This window comes from Lepidothrix coronata, unplaced genomic scaffold (genome assembly GCF_001604755.1).
Source record: "Lepidothrix coronata isolate B3197 unplaced genomic scaffold, Lepidothrix_coronata-1.0 Scaffold25, whole genome shotgun sequence".
NCBI classification, from domain to species: domain Eukaryota; kingdom Metazoa; phylum Chordata; class Aves; order Passeriformes; family Pipridae; genus Lepidothrix; species Lepidothrix coronata.
The window spans coordinates 3,413,255-3,429,694 of NW_016690205.1; the positions used below are offsets into that span (position 1 = coordinate 3,413,255).

The 16,440-nt window shown below is 41.6% G+C and overlaps 1 protein-coding gene across 1 annotated transcript in view; it reads right to left on the bottom strand.

Annotated features, from left to right (window-relative positions):
• Positions 1-483: 483 nt before the first annotated feature.
• CHST15 (carbohydrate (N-acetylgalactosamine 4-sulfate 6-O) sulfotransferase 15) overlaps positions 484-16,440 on the bottom strand; it is a 47,772-nt gene continuing 31,815 nt past the window's right edge. Inside the window, exons 4-8 of the mRNA XM_017809341.1 lie at positions 13,982-14,128; positions 9,342-9,498; positions 5,626-5,782; positions 2,232-2,379; positions 484-1,107 (exon numbers count right to left, since the gene is read on the bottom strand). Coding sequence (XP_017664830.1) covers positions 917-1,107; positions 2,232-2,379; positions 5,626-5,782; positions 9,342-9,498; positions 13,982-14,128 — 800 coding nt within the window. The 3' untranslated portion in view covers positions 484-916. The remainder of the gene's footprint in view (positions 1,108-2,231; positions 2,380-5,625; positions 5,783-9,341; positions 9,499-13,981; positions 14,129-16,440) is intronic.

The window sequence follows — 16,440 nt, forward strand, 5'->3', positions numbered from 1 at the left end:
CAGGAATGGACTTCACATCAAGCCCATTAGTGCTTTCTTGGGAAAATATGTGAGTGATATGAATAAAAGATACGTATTCATATATACATGAACAAAATATGTAAGGCAATGAATTGGCCTGTTGTTTAGATTTCAGTCACCCATCCTTACCTGGGTTGTAAAATTTCCTTTTACAAGAACAGTGGCTAGGAAAGTCCATTTAACTTGAAGATACAAATTAAACTTGGACATTTATGTGAATGCCATTATCCTTTATCTCTGTTCCAGAATTACGGAAACAGAAAACTTAGTGTGAGTGAAGACTATTTTAGAACCACAGAATATTCTGAGCTGGAAGGGACCCACAAGGATCTTCAAGTCCAACCCTTATGAATGGCCCATGTGGGGATTGAACCCACAACTTTGGCATTATCAGCACCATGCTCTAACCACCTGAGCTTATCTGGGGGTGAATATATTGACAAAAAGAGACAGAATTTTTGGTTGAATTCAATTAAAAATTTTAATGACTAAATGACATTGATTGATTGATTGATTGATTGAAAAAATGAATGAGTAACATATACTGAAAATGAGATTATAAGCGTAATTGTAGGATGTTGCAGCATCTTAGAGAAGGTTAAACTTCAACACCCCTGTGGAAGAGTGTCAGACATCATCTCTGTCCTTATGCTTTTCCACTCGTTTTCTGGGGTAAAAGAAGTTACAATAGACTGATAAGCAAGATGCTTTCCATTCTCACAAGGAAAATGTGGTATAACTGTTGTGAAATGTGCTGACTGAAGGTGAGAGTCTCAGCTCATCAATCGGCTTCTCTTTGGAATGGGAACAATGTAAATATCCACGCACAAAAATAGAATTTAAAAAAATAAAAACTCCTTTAAGCACTGTATTTGTGGCACGAAATTTACATATTTTATGTCCTCTTCCATAAAAAAGCATCATCAAAAAGAACTTGTGCCAGTTTTGTATTAAAAGGCCTGTAGAAATCCCTTAAAATTGCCTTCGTGGCTGGTAGCATCGGCCCCAGGCTTCTGTCTTCAGGTCGTCTGGTGTTTGATGCAGGACTCTTGGTAATCAGAGCTTCTTGTTTCTCACTTAGGGGTCCTGTGGAAAAACAGAATATTATCTTAAAATATTTCACCAAAAATGCTCATGCTAAAGGAGACTAACGACTTAAATCAGAAGGTTTGCCAGGGGAAGACAAATGTAATTTTTGTCAACAGCAACAGTGTTTTGGAATATTGAATACAGGCTTTGATTAGTAAAATAAATCACTATTAGTAAATATGGAAATAATACATTTTCCTCTCCCGTTAATTAATCATCTCTATGAAAAGCAGCATAAATCACTTCTGGAGGAAAATATTTGTTTTCAGAAAACAACAACGACATTGAACACAACTTGCCATCCATTTTGGAGCTGTCATTCTCTTCTACTGCTATTTCATTTTATGATGTGAATTAAGGCCATATTCTGTTTGTCTTGAGGGCTGTCAGTGGGCTCAAAGTGGCACACAGGTGTAGTGATGCCCCTTTTCCAGGAATAAATGTGCATCAGCAAGATAAAATCCTGCCGACTTTTCCAGCATAAACCATATTCGGGAAGAAGATGCCAAGCTCTTCATCTGTTCAGTCTGCTACACTCAAATTTTCTCATCATCTGGACCAATCTTTGGACCAGACAGACTATTTTTCAGCTGCATTTTCATTCTCTTGCGACTGTCAAATCAACATTGGGCTACATTTTGTCTGCCAGCGTTTCTCCGAGGATTAGCAACAGATGTCTCAATCAACACAGCAAAAACACAATTTCCCCCTTCTCCTCGGCTGGGAACACAACCTTTCATCATACTCAGATTTAGATTCTGGGTTGGTAGCACTTCAATTTCTTTAAATTGGGTGGGATAACTTTGCATCTACGTAAGGCCCGTGACAAACAAGCTCTGACCGCCTTCAGAAGCAGAACTGGCTTCCATATGGTGAAATAAATCCATACATTCTGAATTATCTGGATTTTTTTCCTTGATACTCTCTTATTAAGATCTTCTATCACCAGCCTTTCTATAAGAGTTTGAGAGTTTTAATTTTGCTTGACTCCAGGCAACAAAATTAATGCATCCTTCAAGCCAGATTCCCAGGCTTCTCTTTTGTCTCTTGATGAAACAAAAATGACCTAAAAGAAGGATAATAATGTTTTTTCACACTTAAAACAGCCAGAAGACACCTACCCAGATCCAGGAAGTGGAACACCTTGTGCATGGTGTATCTCATGTTTGATGCATGGTCCTCCAAGCGAAGAACGAGGATTTGATCTTTGTCAAAAACTGTCAGCCAGTCCAAAAGATACACAACATAGAGCCCGACCTGTAACCTTACCTGTAAGCAAAAAAAAAAAACAAACAACAATTAATTCAACTTACAACACTTTCAGCAGTGAGAAATCAACACTCACCTCTGTCTTCTGAGCACAAATCCCAGAAATGGAGACACTGACATCAGCCCCTGGGTGAACACCAGTAGAAGGGAAGATGCTTAGTCCTGTTACCTTCTCCAGACCCTAACTCTGCTTATTCCACCTTGATTTCACCTGATTTCACCTTGTGGTGCCTGGGGACATGGTTTGGTGGTGGGCTTGGCAGTGCTGGGTTACAAGTTGGACTCAACAATCCAAGAGATCTTTTCCAACCTAAACGATTCTGTGATTCCATGGTTATCAGCTGCACCAGATCACGCTGCCACGAGTAGTACAAACATGCTGATTCTCTGCCAGGAATTAAATTTGTGTGCATTTTGCTGCATCCTCTGATTGCAATAATTAGATTGGGGTCTAAGCTGCAGGAGCAGTGGCTGCTCAGCAGCATTAATGGTGCCTTGTCTGAGTGCACAATGAAAGCCCCAGACTATGTCAGACCAGGGATGGGAAAAGGCAGTTTTTCAGCCTGTCCTGCCCTAATCTCTGTTTTCCTTCCCTCCTCAATTTTACATAACAAGTTGAAACACAAAAAGAGTAGCCTGGTATTCTTAATAGTCCAGCTTCCAACTGCATTTATAAATATTTTTTCTAAAGCCTGCCAGGCTCAGAAGAGAGAAACATGAATCCCAAGTCTTAAACATCTTTCATAAAAGAGACTTAATGTCTTCGAGTCACATTACCACAGAACCATTGAAGGCAGACAACAACGTCTTTCACTTCTTATCCTGACCTGTGACCTACACTGATACATAAATTCCAGTAGAATAAGCCTTGTTTTGAATTATTCCATTATTATTATCATAATGTGTGATTCTGACGTGCATTTTTGACTGCTTATAACAATAAGCCTCCATATTTAGCAGACTTCTTTATATATGTGCTGCACAAGGATTTGAAACATCTTATTTGATTAAAACCTCAGGCTAACATGGGGTAATACTGACAGGGCAGCACTCCAGCCCACAGTCAATGCCTCGTTCCACTGAACACTGGGGTAAATGTGTCACTCAATGTTTTCTTCTTAATGGGTTTTGCTTTTCTTTCACCTGGGAGATCAGGGTGAGTGACAGACAAGAGTTGTCTGCATGGTATAGTTTGAAAGTACAGTGCTTTCCCACTTGGGTTTAGAATCCTTTTAAAGCCTTTCACCAGAAAGAGGAATTTTAACTAAAATGTCCCTCTAATTCTCAGTTCTCTTAGGATGAGAAAGAACTTTGATTTTCCTCCCCATACAGTGTGTTCTACTGACTTCTTTTTCATTGCTGTTCTTCTGAACCAGATTGTTTCCTTCTTTAAAGCTCCAGTGCTTCCCACTATACATCAAAGGCATTACTAGGGTTTCCCAAGCCATTTTCCCCTCCATAATATCCATTTCTGCACCTTCATAACATTATATGATCACATAATGGTCAGGTTGGAAGGCACCTTAAAGATCATCTCGTTCCAACACCCTGCCATGGGCAGGGACACCTTCCACTAGCCCAGGTTGCTCCAAGCCCGGTCCAATCTGGCCTTGGACACTTCCAGGGATCCAGGGGCAGCCACAGCTTCTCTGGGCAACCTGTGCCAGGGCCCTCACAGTAAAGACTCTTTTCCTAATATCCAATCTAAATCTGCTCTCTTTCAGGTGGAAGCCATTTCCCCTCTCCTCTCACTCCAGGCCCTTCTTAACAGTCCTTATCCACCTTCCATGTAGCTCCCTCCTCGTACTGGAAGGTCACAATCAGGATCACCCTGGCTAAGAATGCCTTTCTCTGGGTAATATGCTTTCCACTGAGTCTAAGTGAGGATAAGCTGGCAAACACCCCTTTATCACAGTTAACATCTATCAGCAGCCATGATGTCTGTGACACCTCTTGTTTCTGAAATACACTAACAAATTGCAAAACAATTATTTTCTGGCATAGTCGTGGAATTAACAAACTAATGAGCTCACCGGGGAAAACAATTCTTACTTTTTCAACACACAGCAAACCACAAACTTAACAGATTTAGAAACTTGGCGGAAGAAGAAACTAAAAGAGGCCATTGAGGAGCACAGTGAGCATTTGGGTTTTATTATGAACACCTGCCTGTGGCTTTGTGGAAAGAAGCCTCTTCTGCTCACTTCCAAAAGCACCTTCTTCAGAGGACTGCCTAAGACAACAAATAAAGATTGGCTCTGCACTCTGAGGAGGAAGATAAGAGGAAAATCCTTTCCTCATGGTTCTCTCTCTGCCTTTCTCTGAATGCATTTGTGCAAGCAGATGGCTGGAAAATACTGTGAGATTGGCCAGCAGCAACTGGTGTCAGTCCCGGAGGCTGCAATCAGAGAGGAGAGGCTCCACTCCACCTGCCAAGGTAAGCAAGAGGAATGTCCTGTTTGCCCAACTGCTGCAGGGCTCCAGCCTGTGCAAGACACTCTTTTACTGCTATTTTATCGTGTGGAGGAGGCAATAACTTCAGCCCAGAGGCAAAGGAGGGAACTATTCCCCCTGAATCCTTTACAGCCTGAACAAATAAAAGAGGATTGAATGGCAAACTGGCCAGATGTGATATTTCAAGTCAATCTCTTCCGTATTATTCTTCACCCTCAAGCAAATCTGATGTCAGCTCTACACTAAAACTGTGAATTTTGGAATCCTAAGCCTGTAATACTTATCCATTTCCCTGCCAGCAGTTTCTGTGTGTCCTTTTATCATTTTCCGATGTGCACAACTTTAAAAAAAAAAAAAAAAGTTTTAGCTAGTTATTGGTAGCCTTTTTTTGAGAATTATGCTCCACATAATTCATTTCGATTTTGAGGCAATTTGGTACCACAAAGATCCTTGCCAGAGCTACTTTTTGGAAACATCTGCAGAAAGCTTACACATTAAACTGCAATCTTCACTAAATGTGCTCTCCATACGCTCGCACAATAGAAAGACTGTATTATTACTGCTGGCATTCAGCAGGGAACAGGCTGAGGAGACAGCTGAGCCTCTACACCAGCTTTTACATGCTTATATATATATATTGACTATCTGCTTTACAAATGAAAAAGGGAAGAAATTTGATTTCTTGCTGCTTCTTTGCGCAGTACTTTGGTACCTTATTAATTTTGGTACCTTAACCTTGACCCCAGGTACCAATAAACAAGCAAAGAATCAAATGCTCTTGGAGATACATACAGGCATGGCGTTGTTCAGGGTGTTGTTGTAGACACAGGCTCGCAGTGAGTAGTCCAGCACACAACCCTCAAACAGCTGCAGGGATTCTGCCACTTTTTCATGGAAATCTTCCGCGGATTTATTGGCACTGGCAAAGTACAGATAATCGGAGTACAACCTGCAGAGGGGAAAACCTGTCAGTGAGTGACTGAGGACAGGAAGGGTTTATTTACATGACAATAGCAATGAGTTACATGACCTGCCTTACACACCCTGTTCATCCAGGGACACCTTTTCTATTCATTTTATTGGGTTTTAGCTCAGAGTAACATCCACTTCAGGGAATTTTTAACAGCATCCTCACTTTCAAAGTCAGCATCCCTGAAGACCTGACCCTAGTGATTGTGGGAGCCAATATTTTCTCCTGAAGGCACATTTTTTAAAAGTATAGACTTTAAATTTGTGTTCTCCATGAACAGTAGAACTGGTCTCTGCTGATGTTGGTGCCCCTCTGTACTTGGTGTTCCCCACTGCCATGGACAGGAACAGCCCTTTTCTCAAAAGCTTAAAGTTGATTTCAAAACCAACAGAGGAATGGGATGGGTTAGAAAGAGTAATTTTTTATATGATTACCAAGCTAACTACCATCAACAGCAAGAAAGAGTCCAGATTTCATATTTTTTACAGGAAGCTCCACCTCCAATCCTACATTGCCTTTCCATCAAAAACTTCCAATTTACAGCATTCCATCTCTTGATTCCTATGTTTTTTTAAGCTGAAATACTGCATGTAGGTGAATGGTTCCCATCTGTGCTACAGTCCATAGTGCTGCATTCCCCAAACACTTCCAGCTTTGAGGACAGCAGGACATGGGGCCACGCATGTTCAGCTGTGAGCAAAAGCCACCAGCAACAGGAATTTCTCTAAGTTACAGTAGAAGAGTATCCCCTCACTGCACATTTTTAGCACAAGGTTTACAATTGCTTAAAAAAGATTATCTAATTCCAAATTCCTTTGGGGGGGGGGTGGTGGTGGTGGTGGTGAAATAACTCAAAACCTACAGGCAAGGAAAATATCAACTTTAGCATTAACCCCTGAAACCTTGAGTATGCTTTTGCAAGATAAACATGGTTCAAAGAGAAAAAGGAAATTCTCCTACATGGCTTAAATATTAGATCTGCTGAACATGATATTTTAACTTTTGTATTTAGAGTTAGAAACTATGACCAGAACCCCAACACTACCACAGGATTTTGAAGACAATTTTGTAGCACTTGAGACAGACTCACTTCCTCAGGTGTGTTTGCAGCACAGATATGATGCCTCCATAGTACTCACCTCTCGACAAAATTCCAGAAATCCTAGATATCTTTCAGGCTTTTTGAAAAAAAACGCAGGCATTTATTGCTGCAGTAACCCTTTGTATTGCACTTTATTTATTCTTTAACTTCCCTAGATTTCCACAGGTACTTAAAAATACATCATTTAATTTAGAAAGTTTAGGCCCCAATCCAGCAAAGCACTTAAGCACAGGAATAGCCCCTCTGCACTCATTATTTATGTCAGCAAAAACGGGATTTTAACTCCCATATGAAACAAATGAAGACTCTATATTCATTTAAAAAAGGAGAAGGGGAGAAGCTGAGGGACCAAGTCAACTGACTGTAACTAAATTAGGCACACAACAGCACCTCCTGCTTGTAGAAAAGTGTGTGCATCGAGACTCAGGCTTGCCCAGATTGTCCCAGGGATGGGGGGATTGACTGCTCCCAGCAGAGCAGGTGAAAGGCTTCTTGCTGGGGGAAATCAGCCAGCAGGCATCGTGTACAGCATGGCCCTGGCTGCAATTTTCTTTAAAAGCTTTAATATGAATGCTTAGTATTTCTAATCACCCATTAAAATAAATGCATCGCTTTTAAGACTTGCTGACATCTTATGAAAAACTATGTTCTTGAAGACAAGTTCTCCCTCTGCAGGGCAGTTGAGGCTTTCTTCCCGTTTCCCTTTTTCTTTTCTTTCCATCTGTTTTTAATTCTGGGGACATCTGCCTGGAAATAAAACCTTCTCAGATTAAGATTTCAGCTGTTCCACCTACTTGAAGTCCTTACCCTCCACGACTACCCATTACAATGAAATAAGGATGCCGTTGACATCCACCATCACAAACCTTGATGTCCACCAAATATCCCCTGCTGGGGGAAAGGCCTGACCCTGTGCAGGTTAGATCAGAGCCTGTCCCAGCCCCATGTCCTGCTGGCTACTGCAGAGAACCTGCCCCACTGCCCAGCATCACCGATGGATGCCCACTGCCCCTTCTGCCATGGCTGCTTTTGCTCCTGCAGTCCAGAGGAGATGCCAGAAACTTAGTGAATTGTAAACAAAAAGGAACCAATTTATCATAAATACAGTAAGGGAGATGGAGCTGACTTTTCCTCTCACCCCTATTAAAGCTGGCAAAGAGCTACACCCACATTACAGAGCAATCAGGGAGTTTGTGGGGAATTTACGTGAGGAAGGCACTTCAGCCAGTTCTCTTGCATAAAATTACCATCTGTTAAATCCTGAGGTCAGGAGATGCCATTAAAGTTGAGAGCTGTATTTGCTGGTATAGGAACTGGGAAGCATTCCCACACCTCTGCCTGTCACCAGCAGAAAAGGGACAGCTTGTCAGGAAGCACCATCCCTTCCCACTCCAAGTCACTCTGGGCAGCTACTGCACAAACACCCTGTGTCTGCTCTTCTCCCACTGCCACCAGGGCCTGGTCCTCACCATCATCTGCATCCCCTTCCTTTTCTGAGTTTTCTAGAAAACCTCTTTTCTGGGGCTTTGCCCTTGGGCACTGAAGCCCCAAGTATCTCCAATATCCCTATGAAGATACAGAGAAAAGGAATTCACACCTCCTTGGGTCTGATCCTTTCGGACTCTGCCTCCATCCCCTCCACCCTCCCCACTACCCTCATCATTATTGTCCTTCTTCAGAGGACACAGTGGCAAGAAATACCCCAGAAATCTGGAGGAAGACTGGAGAGAAAAACTGAAGTCCAAGGGAAAGCTGGGCATTCCTGGCTTACATGACTCCATTATGTCCCTCAAAACAGCCACTCCTTGGCAAAAGCAGGGCTCTCTTCCTGCAAACAAAGTCAGGAAGACCAAGGGTGAACTCCTGAGTAGCTGTTGGATGTACAGGCTAAAACTGCCCAGTGAATCTTTACATGAGTGTTGCACCAAGCATTTTTAAGACTTAATAAAATTTTGTACCATTTGGTGACTCTGGAGATATTTCATCATTATTAATCACCATTATTTAATCATTTTGAACAGAAAGCCCCATGAAAACATAAACTTCATTACTGAAATGAATTTAAACATTTCAAAGGACCACTTATGCTGAGACCTGTAGATTCAGTGCCCTCCTCAGCCTAGTGAGCCTTGTTGAGAACCAGGGAATCTTCACTCAGGCATTTGGCAACCTAGAAATTCTTTTTTTCAGAGCAGCTCAGGTATCCATGCATGGCACTCATGGCACTCACATTCACATGCTTCTCCTTAAAACGTTATCACAACTACATGTGCCAAAATACACAGAATAAAACCCTTTGGCATCTCTTATCACAAGCCAAGCAGCTCTGTCAACCACCACGTGAATGTTTCCTTGCATCCAGGAGAGCAAGAGGGAATAAAATTATTATAAGAAGAAAATTTTCTTGCACACTTCAGCAACGTGATCCTTGCTCACCTTTCAACAGGGTCTCTCAGCATGATGATAAGTTTGGCATTCGGTTGGAAGGCATGGATAAAATCCTGGATTAAGAAGGGAGGTTCTCCATCAGTACTGTTGTCATAAAAGAAAATCCAAGCGTTGTTGTCCCACATTGTTGAGGCACTGGCCTCCCCTGGAAATCAAAAGCATTTCTGCTGGTAACTCATTTCATTCTTTGCATTGGAGTACAAATTGGCTGAATTTGGAATTGGATCAAAATCGACTCTATGAATTTCAGCGTATCTTAGTCCTTGCAAATTGATCTGGCCAATGCTCCCCAGAGCCAGGGCAATCCCACTGCCTTGCACTTTTGGGAATGCAGGGATGGTTAAGGCAGGTTTTATGCAATCCCACCTGACATATTACTGTCCATAACCACACTGCTTCCTGCTAGTGATTAACACATGCAAATATATTTAGTCTGGGCTGCAATAGACTGCTCGGGGTTTTAGCACATTCTCCAGTGAGGAATCACAGAATGGTTGGGGTTGGAAGGGACCTTAAAGATCATCTCGTTCCACCCCCTGCCACGTTCAGGGACACCTTCCACTGGATCAGGTTGCTCCAAGCCCTGTCCAGCCTGGCCTTGAGGAAGCAGGAAGCTTTGGTTCCTGCCAAAGCCCAGCCACTGTCTCTGGAGCACCCCAAGGGTTGGCCTTAATGCACCTGATTTCAAGAGAAGTAACTTGCTAATAAATTGTACAGTTTAACACAGAAAAATGTGAAAACCACCACTCCTGCTGATCAACAGTGTTGAAAACATAATCAGCAAAATCAGTGGAATTCAAAATTTCATAGGAAATATTAAAAAATCAGCTGAATTATGTATTTGAGCTTTTAAATATTTTATAATAATAATTAAATATAATACTTATTAATTTATATTATTATAATTATTAATGTAAAATAAGTCAACTATTTACTATTAGACAAAAGGTGTATAGAATAAGTAGCACATTTGGTTAAATGCTAGATTGTGATATCCTTGGTGTCTGAAGAAGCTCATTCTGGATGCAATGCTGCAGGGAGAAACCCAGTCAGTAACATCTCTGCCAGAATGAGATATATGATGCTTCAGCTGCTAAATAAATGATCTGATAGGGTGTTTTGAATTTTATAATCTTCCCTGTCTTTTTAAGTAATACTGGCATTTATGTGGCACATTACTCTTTAATAAAACATGTACAGAAGCTTTTTGGAAACTTCCATTCTCTGACAGTCTAAGGAGAGCTAATTCTCATTAACGAGCTTTTTCAAATCAAAAGGAATGAGGTGAAAAAATAACAATGTTGTAGGCTTATAGACTGGCACATGATTTCCCTTTTTCCTTTTTCTTCTTTCCTCTGCTGGGAATGTCCAATAGAGATTTTAAAAGATGGCCAAAACACAACACGAGAAAGGTACTGGCTCCAAACTTCAGCTTAACATAATGTGATTCATTAATAAAGTCTGGGAGTTGTTAGAAAACACATTAATCTTCTGTCATGTTCATTTTGCCTCTCTTCAGAAGGAGGTGATCAGGTCCATTGGCTAAACCTGGGTGTCCACAACAGCTCTGCTTTTCCATTCTAAATTAATTAGCCAAAGCACTGCCTAATCATCAGTGGGCTTTGCCTTGTCAATTAAAACTCAATTAGCCCAGCTCCCACGCTGGGTGAGGCAGAAACACAAAAGATTAAATATAGGCCAGGGCTGAGACAGCTGTGCCACAAAAACATCAGGCAGCTCCTTCTGAGCTGTCAGGAGATGGCAAAATGCAAACAGGCACGAGCACTCGCAGGTAGGGATTTACAGGACAGCGCACTCCAGGGATCAGAGTGACCTTGGAAAGTCCCTGCTACGTCTCTGTGACAGAATTGGCTGGACTTAGGCTGCTCCATCAGAGGTGTTTGCCTAAATCATTCCAAAGTAATTAAAGGCTCTGATCTCAGCAAGCCACCTATTCCTCTCCAGATAGATTTTCAGATCTTCCTTCGTATTTCTCTGCCCTGTTCTCTGATCACGTTCGATGTTCTACTGGATTTATCCCAATTAGCTCATGCAGAGTTTCCAAACCTAAGAACACGTGCTCACATGTGGTGTGTGAACTAAAAAACCCCAATGCATTTACACATAAAGGGGCAGATTCTCTTAACATCACAGCCCACACTGCACAGAAATGGTGTCAGCTGGATCAGCTGCCACCAATACAAATCTGCAGGCAGCACATCTCCAGACCATGGAATCATTAAGGTTGGAAAAGACCTCCAAGATTATCAAGTCCAAGCCAAGGTCACAGGCACACAACCACATCATGCTAAAGCATTAACAGGGACTCAAGGTGTTCCTCTAATGCATCAGCCCAGGATAGCCTGGGATCAAGAGAGCAAATCTTCCCACAAGATGGCTGTCAAAAATTAAATGGGGGGGAGGGGGAATATATATATTAAAAAAACCTAAATCATTCCGGTCTCTGCTGACTCTTATAATTTTAATTTTCTGAAACAGCCAAAAAAAAATATTCCTGACAATCTGACAGTGTTCCTTTCTGGTTTATAATACAGACTTAATATCTGTAAACAGAACAGGCCATACTAAACATGAGATAAATTAAACACCAACAATTAACTACTTTAAATTACTCCAGTGCAACCAAAATTTCTTATTTTTTTTATGGACTTAAAGAATTGCCTAAAGAATTGCCTATTAAGTTGCCTAAAGAAAGTATGTATAACCTCCTTATTCAGTCATTAATGGATTAACGTCATACTGTGTTTTCACAAGTCATTCCTCTGAATTTATCATATTAATGATCCCAAATAAACAAGTCTTGCTCTGAACGCCTCAGGCTGGATCGGCCCTGTCCTCTCTGCTCCATCTCTAAGCAGATGTTGGGGTTTTATTTTGGAAAATGCAATTATTACCCACTACGTGTAATATCCAAAGAAGCTTAACTTTTCAAAATAATGTAACATGATGAACTCCTGAAATGCTTACAGTCTTAATTCGATTTCTTTGTAGCCATCTGAAATAAGAAAAGGAAGATTCTAAGCAAAACTGATATTCATACAGATCCGTTTTAGACCAGCTGGCTTTGTTGGTTTTTTTTACCAAGGTCATAAAAGGCTGCCTTAATGAGTATAATCATTCAAGATTTTTCCTGTAAACTTAATAAGAAAAGTGAACAGAACCTTAATGAAACCAGAAATGAGACCATGGGAAAGAGAAACACAAAGTGAATTCTAGAAAAAGCTGCAACAGGAGGTAAGTAATCAAAGATGTACGTTGCCAATTAGATTAGTGAATTTAATTAGTATAAGCACTTCATCCATGAAAGGGCTGGAGATATTGTAAGTAGGAGGAAAATCTGCAGATGTCCTTGATGGCAACATTTCTTAAGACCCCATTTTGCAAACATTGCTCAATGTTGACTATGTAATAAAGGGAATGATCAACTTAAAAGGAGGCTGGGGAAGTACTGAGCAAATGGGACTGCAGCCAAGTCTCTGGTTTAAACAAGGCACCATCACCATCTCATCAAGGAAGCAATAGCTTAAACTTAATTGGTTATAAGAGACCAAAACCCCAATAGTTCTGAGGGCAGGCAGCAAAAATCTTGTCTCTATCTTCTGTAGAATACTGACTTCAAGCCTGTTAAAAAGTCTTTTATCAACAGGGAGCTGCCACTTGCCCAACTAATATTTTCATGGAATGTGTCTGGTTTCCCTGGGGAATGTTGAGGTGACAGAGTAAGACTGGTAAAACTCTCATATCCTCAAGTTTTCTGGGTTTAGGAAGTGACAAAAGCAGATTTTAGAAGTTTCTGAAGTTCCTTGTGGGCACTGTAAACTAATATCCCACAGACAATGGTGGATGAGCCCACTGTGTGTCATTGAAAGCAGTCTAGGGATCCTTCCCTAGAGCCCGGTGCTAACTGCAGACTTTCCACAAGGTACAATACAACAGCACTTCTAGACCATTTGTAATGGTAATTAGGGTAATTTCATTTTAATATCCATTAATATTATATCAATATCTTATGTTAGAGCTTAAAAAGAGCCACTTGGAGCTATCAGATCAGATACAGGATTTCAGCAGCACCCACTGTGTGTCATAATACCACAGTTAGTGTGTTATCCAGGCAATTACTACAGCAATTGGACATGAAGCTACAATTCCATCACTAAAGGCAAATGACTTATAACTGTATTTAAAAGCCACATAGATGAGGCACTTGGGGACATGGTTCAGTGGTGGCCTTGGCAGTGCTGACTTAATGGATGGACTCGATAATCTCAGAGGGCTTTTTCAACCAAAATGATTCTGTAAAAACAAAATGAAAACTGTGTTTGAAGGAGTGACCAAGGTCATTCTCATTCCTAAAAAAAAACCCCACATTAATTAAATGCTGATGTTCATCAGATATCGGGTAATTGCTCTGGCATTTTCTAAAGATAATCACAACCTTTTAACTAAGCAAGTTACCACCCTCCAGGAAAAGACAAGAGAAAGCCAAAGTCAGGGGCTCTGTGCTGAGAACCATTCACATGTGGGAGAACACCCCTCTCACGCCTCAGCTCTGAACTCTGCCAGCGTGGAGGCACAGAGATGCATTTCAGAGGCTGTGTTTGCCCTACCAATGATGATGTTGTTCATCTTGCCACGCTCCCTCACTGCCTCACTCTGCAGCACGCTCTGAATCTGATGTGCTGCCAGGTCAAACAGATCAAGGTAATCTTCCACCGGGTAGCGGTCGTGAAATCCATCCCTCAGACGGATGATTCCTGAAAAACAGCAAACAAAAAAATAGAATTAAAAACAACAATAATAACAACAGCAAGGCAAGATTAACCACTGGTGCAAAAGCCAAGATAGATTCATGGACATGGCTGGCCCTGAGCCAGCCAACATCAGCACAAAATTACACCGATGAAGTGCAACCCTCAGACAAAAGTGCCAATAATGAAGTAGCTGAGATTCGAGATACTCTGTGATTACACCATAAATTCACAGTGATAGGAAGTATTTTAAGTGTTCTGCTTTATAGTTCCTGCATGAATAGCTTGCATTTATTTTCTTCTAAATTTAGCTTTTGGAATGAATATGAAAGATAAGATCCTACTTTCCTTTGCACCAATATAAATTGAAGTAATATTGGAACTCCCACTAGATTTACTGTTTTGAGAATGAGAACAGGCACTGATGCCAAATATGCAAATAAACACACACTGGGAAATCATTCATGTTTTTTTCTTTCACAGGTATGAAAATAAAACTCCATGGTAGTGTCTTATTTTTATCCTCTCCTTCTCTACACTTCAGGGTGTGTTCAGTATCACCCTCTCTCCACATTTCTCAACATCTTCAGCCACATCTGTGATTTTTATACTCTTCTTTCCACTCCTGTTTCCAAATCTAGTCTCACTTCTCCACTTGCTGTACGTGCTCCCCACACAGGATTTCTCAGCTCTCCCTTTCTTGTTCCCACAAGGCCAATAATTATCAATTATGCGAGAGGAAAGCTCAGCAAGGGAGTTCTTTTGTCCATTCCCTCTGATTTTCCCCTTTAGGAAAGTGGGATTTAATGAGGGTAGGAGAAAGTTCAACAGTGTATTTTGACTTGTTTCGAGGATAAAAAAAAAGTGCAAGCGTGGTGCTACAGACAGCCTTGGTTTGTTGCCACCCCACTCCTGGGAATAGAAACAATGGCATGGAGCCAGGAAAGAGGAACAGTCAAGCTGGGACAAAGTCCTGTGGAGCATCAACCACCCCAGCAGAAGGGGAAAGCGGTGATTTGCGAAATGGGGCCTCCCCGGAGGCCTCTTAAACTTCAGCTGAAATTAGTCAGTCTCATAAAACTCCACTGAATCAGAGGATGCCATTGAATAAAGAGACTTTCTTGTCCAGAGTAAGTGTTAGAAACCAAACCAAGTTAATAGCCAGGAGCATAGGAGTCATATCCACTCACTGGCTCACAAAGGTGGCTGTCTCAGTTTCACTTGTTAGTGTATTTGTCATAATATCTGTTTTGGTTGGGTTTTTTTTCCTTTATTTTTAAATAGCAACCATTAGGTAATGTACTTCTGAGGCAGAATGAAAGGGCTGAGCCACCAGGAGCAAACTTAATCTCTCGTTCTCAGTGGCAGAGAGCTTGAGATGATCAGGTCATCTCTACAGATCCCTCTCCCATGAGATCACAAGCTCTGCAATCTTTCCTCATTCTCAAGCTTTGCAAAACAACTTCAAAAAATTTAATTATGCAAAGAATGTTCTCTTCAAGGATCAGCACTTGGTTCCCAGTGGCTGACCACAAGACTGTGCAAGTGGAGGGTTTGTGAATGCCAGCACAGAGATAGGAATTCACCCTTGTTCTCAAATTATGTGCACTCCAGCCTGGTTTGTTGCATTCTTCTGCCTGTTTCGTAGGTCAGGTTCTGAGTTTCAGTGAGCCCAGCCTTGCTTTAGTGAGGTTGGATGTGCTACCTCCTCCAACATTCATTCCAAGCATTTATGTTGATGTTAATGTAAGTGGAGAGAACTATTTAGGATAAAACATTTTAGCTTAACATATCAGTTCGGTTCAGCCTTTCCTGCCAGTACTCTCATGGAACACAAAATCTTCCACAGCTGGTTTTGCTGACAGTGTCTGCATCTACAAACCCAGACTCAGCAGCACAGCATCCTCAACTGGAAAGGGTCCAAGTCTAAAATGGCCTTTCTTCACTGATCTGACTTTCCACCTTCAGAGCAGGAGGTAATCCTTATCATTTGTGTTCAGCTCTGGGGCCTCAATGTAAGGAGGATCTGGACCTGTTGGAGGGAGTCCAGAGGAGGCCACAGAGATGCTCTGAGAGCTGGAGCCCCTCTGCTCTGGATCCAGGTGGGGAGAGCTGAACCTAGAGAACAGAAGGTTTCAGGGAGACCTTAGAGCCTCTTCCTGTGCCTAAAGGGGCACCAAGAGAGCTGGAGAGGGACTTGGGACAAGGGCAAAGGGGAATGGCTTCAAACTGACAGAGTACAGGGTTAGATGGGATATTGGGAAGAAATCCTTCCCTGTGAGGTGGTGAGGCCCTGGCACAGGTTGCCCAGAGAAGCT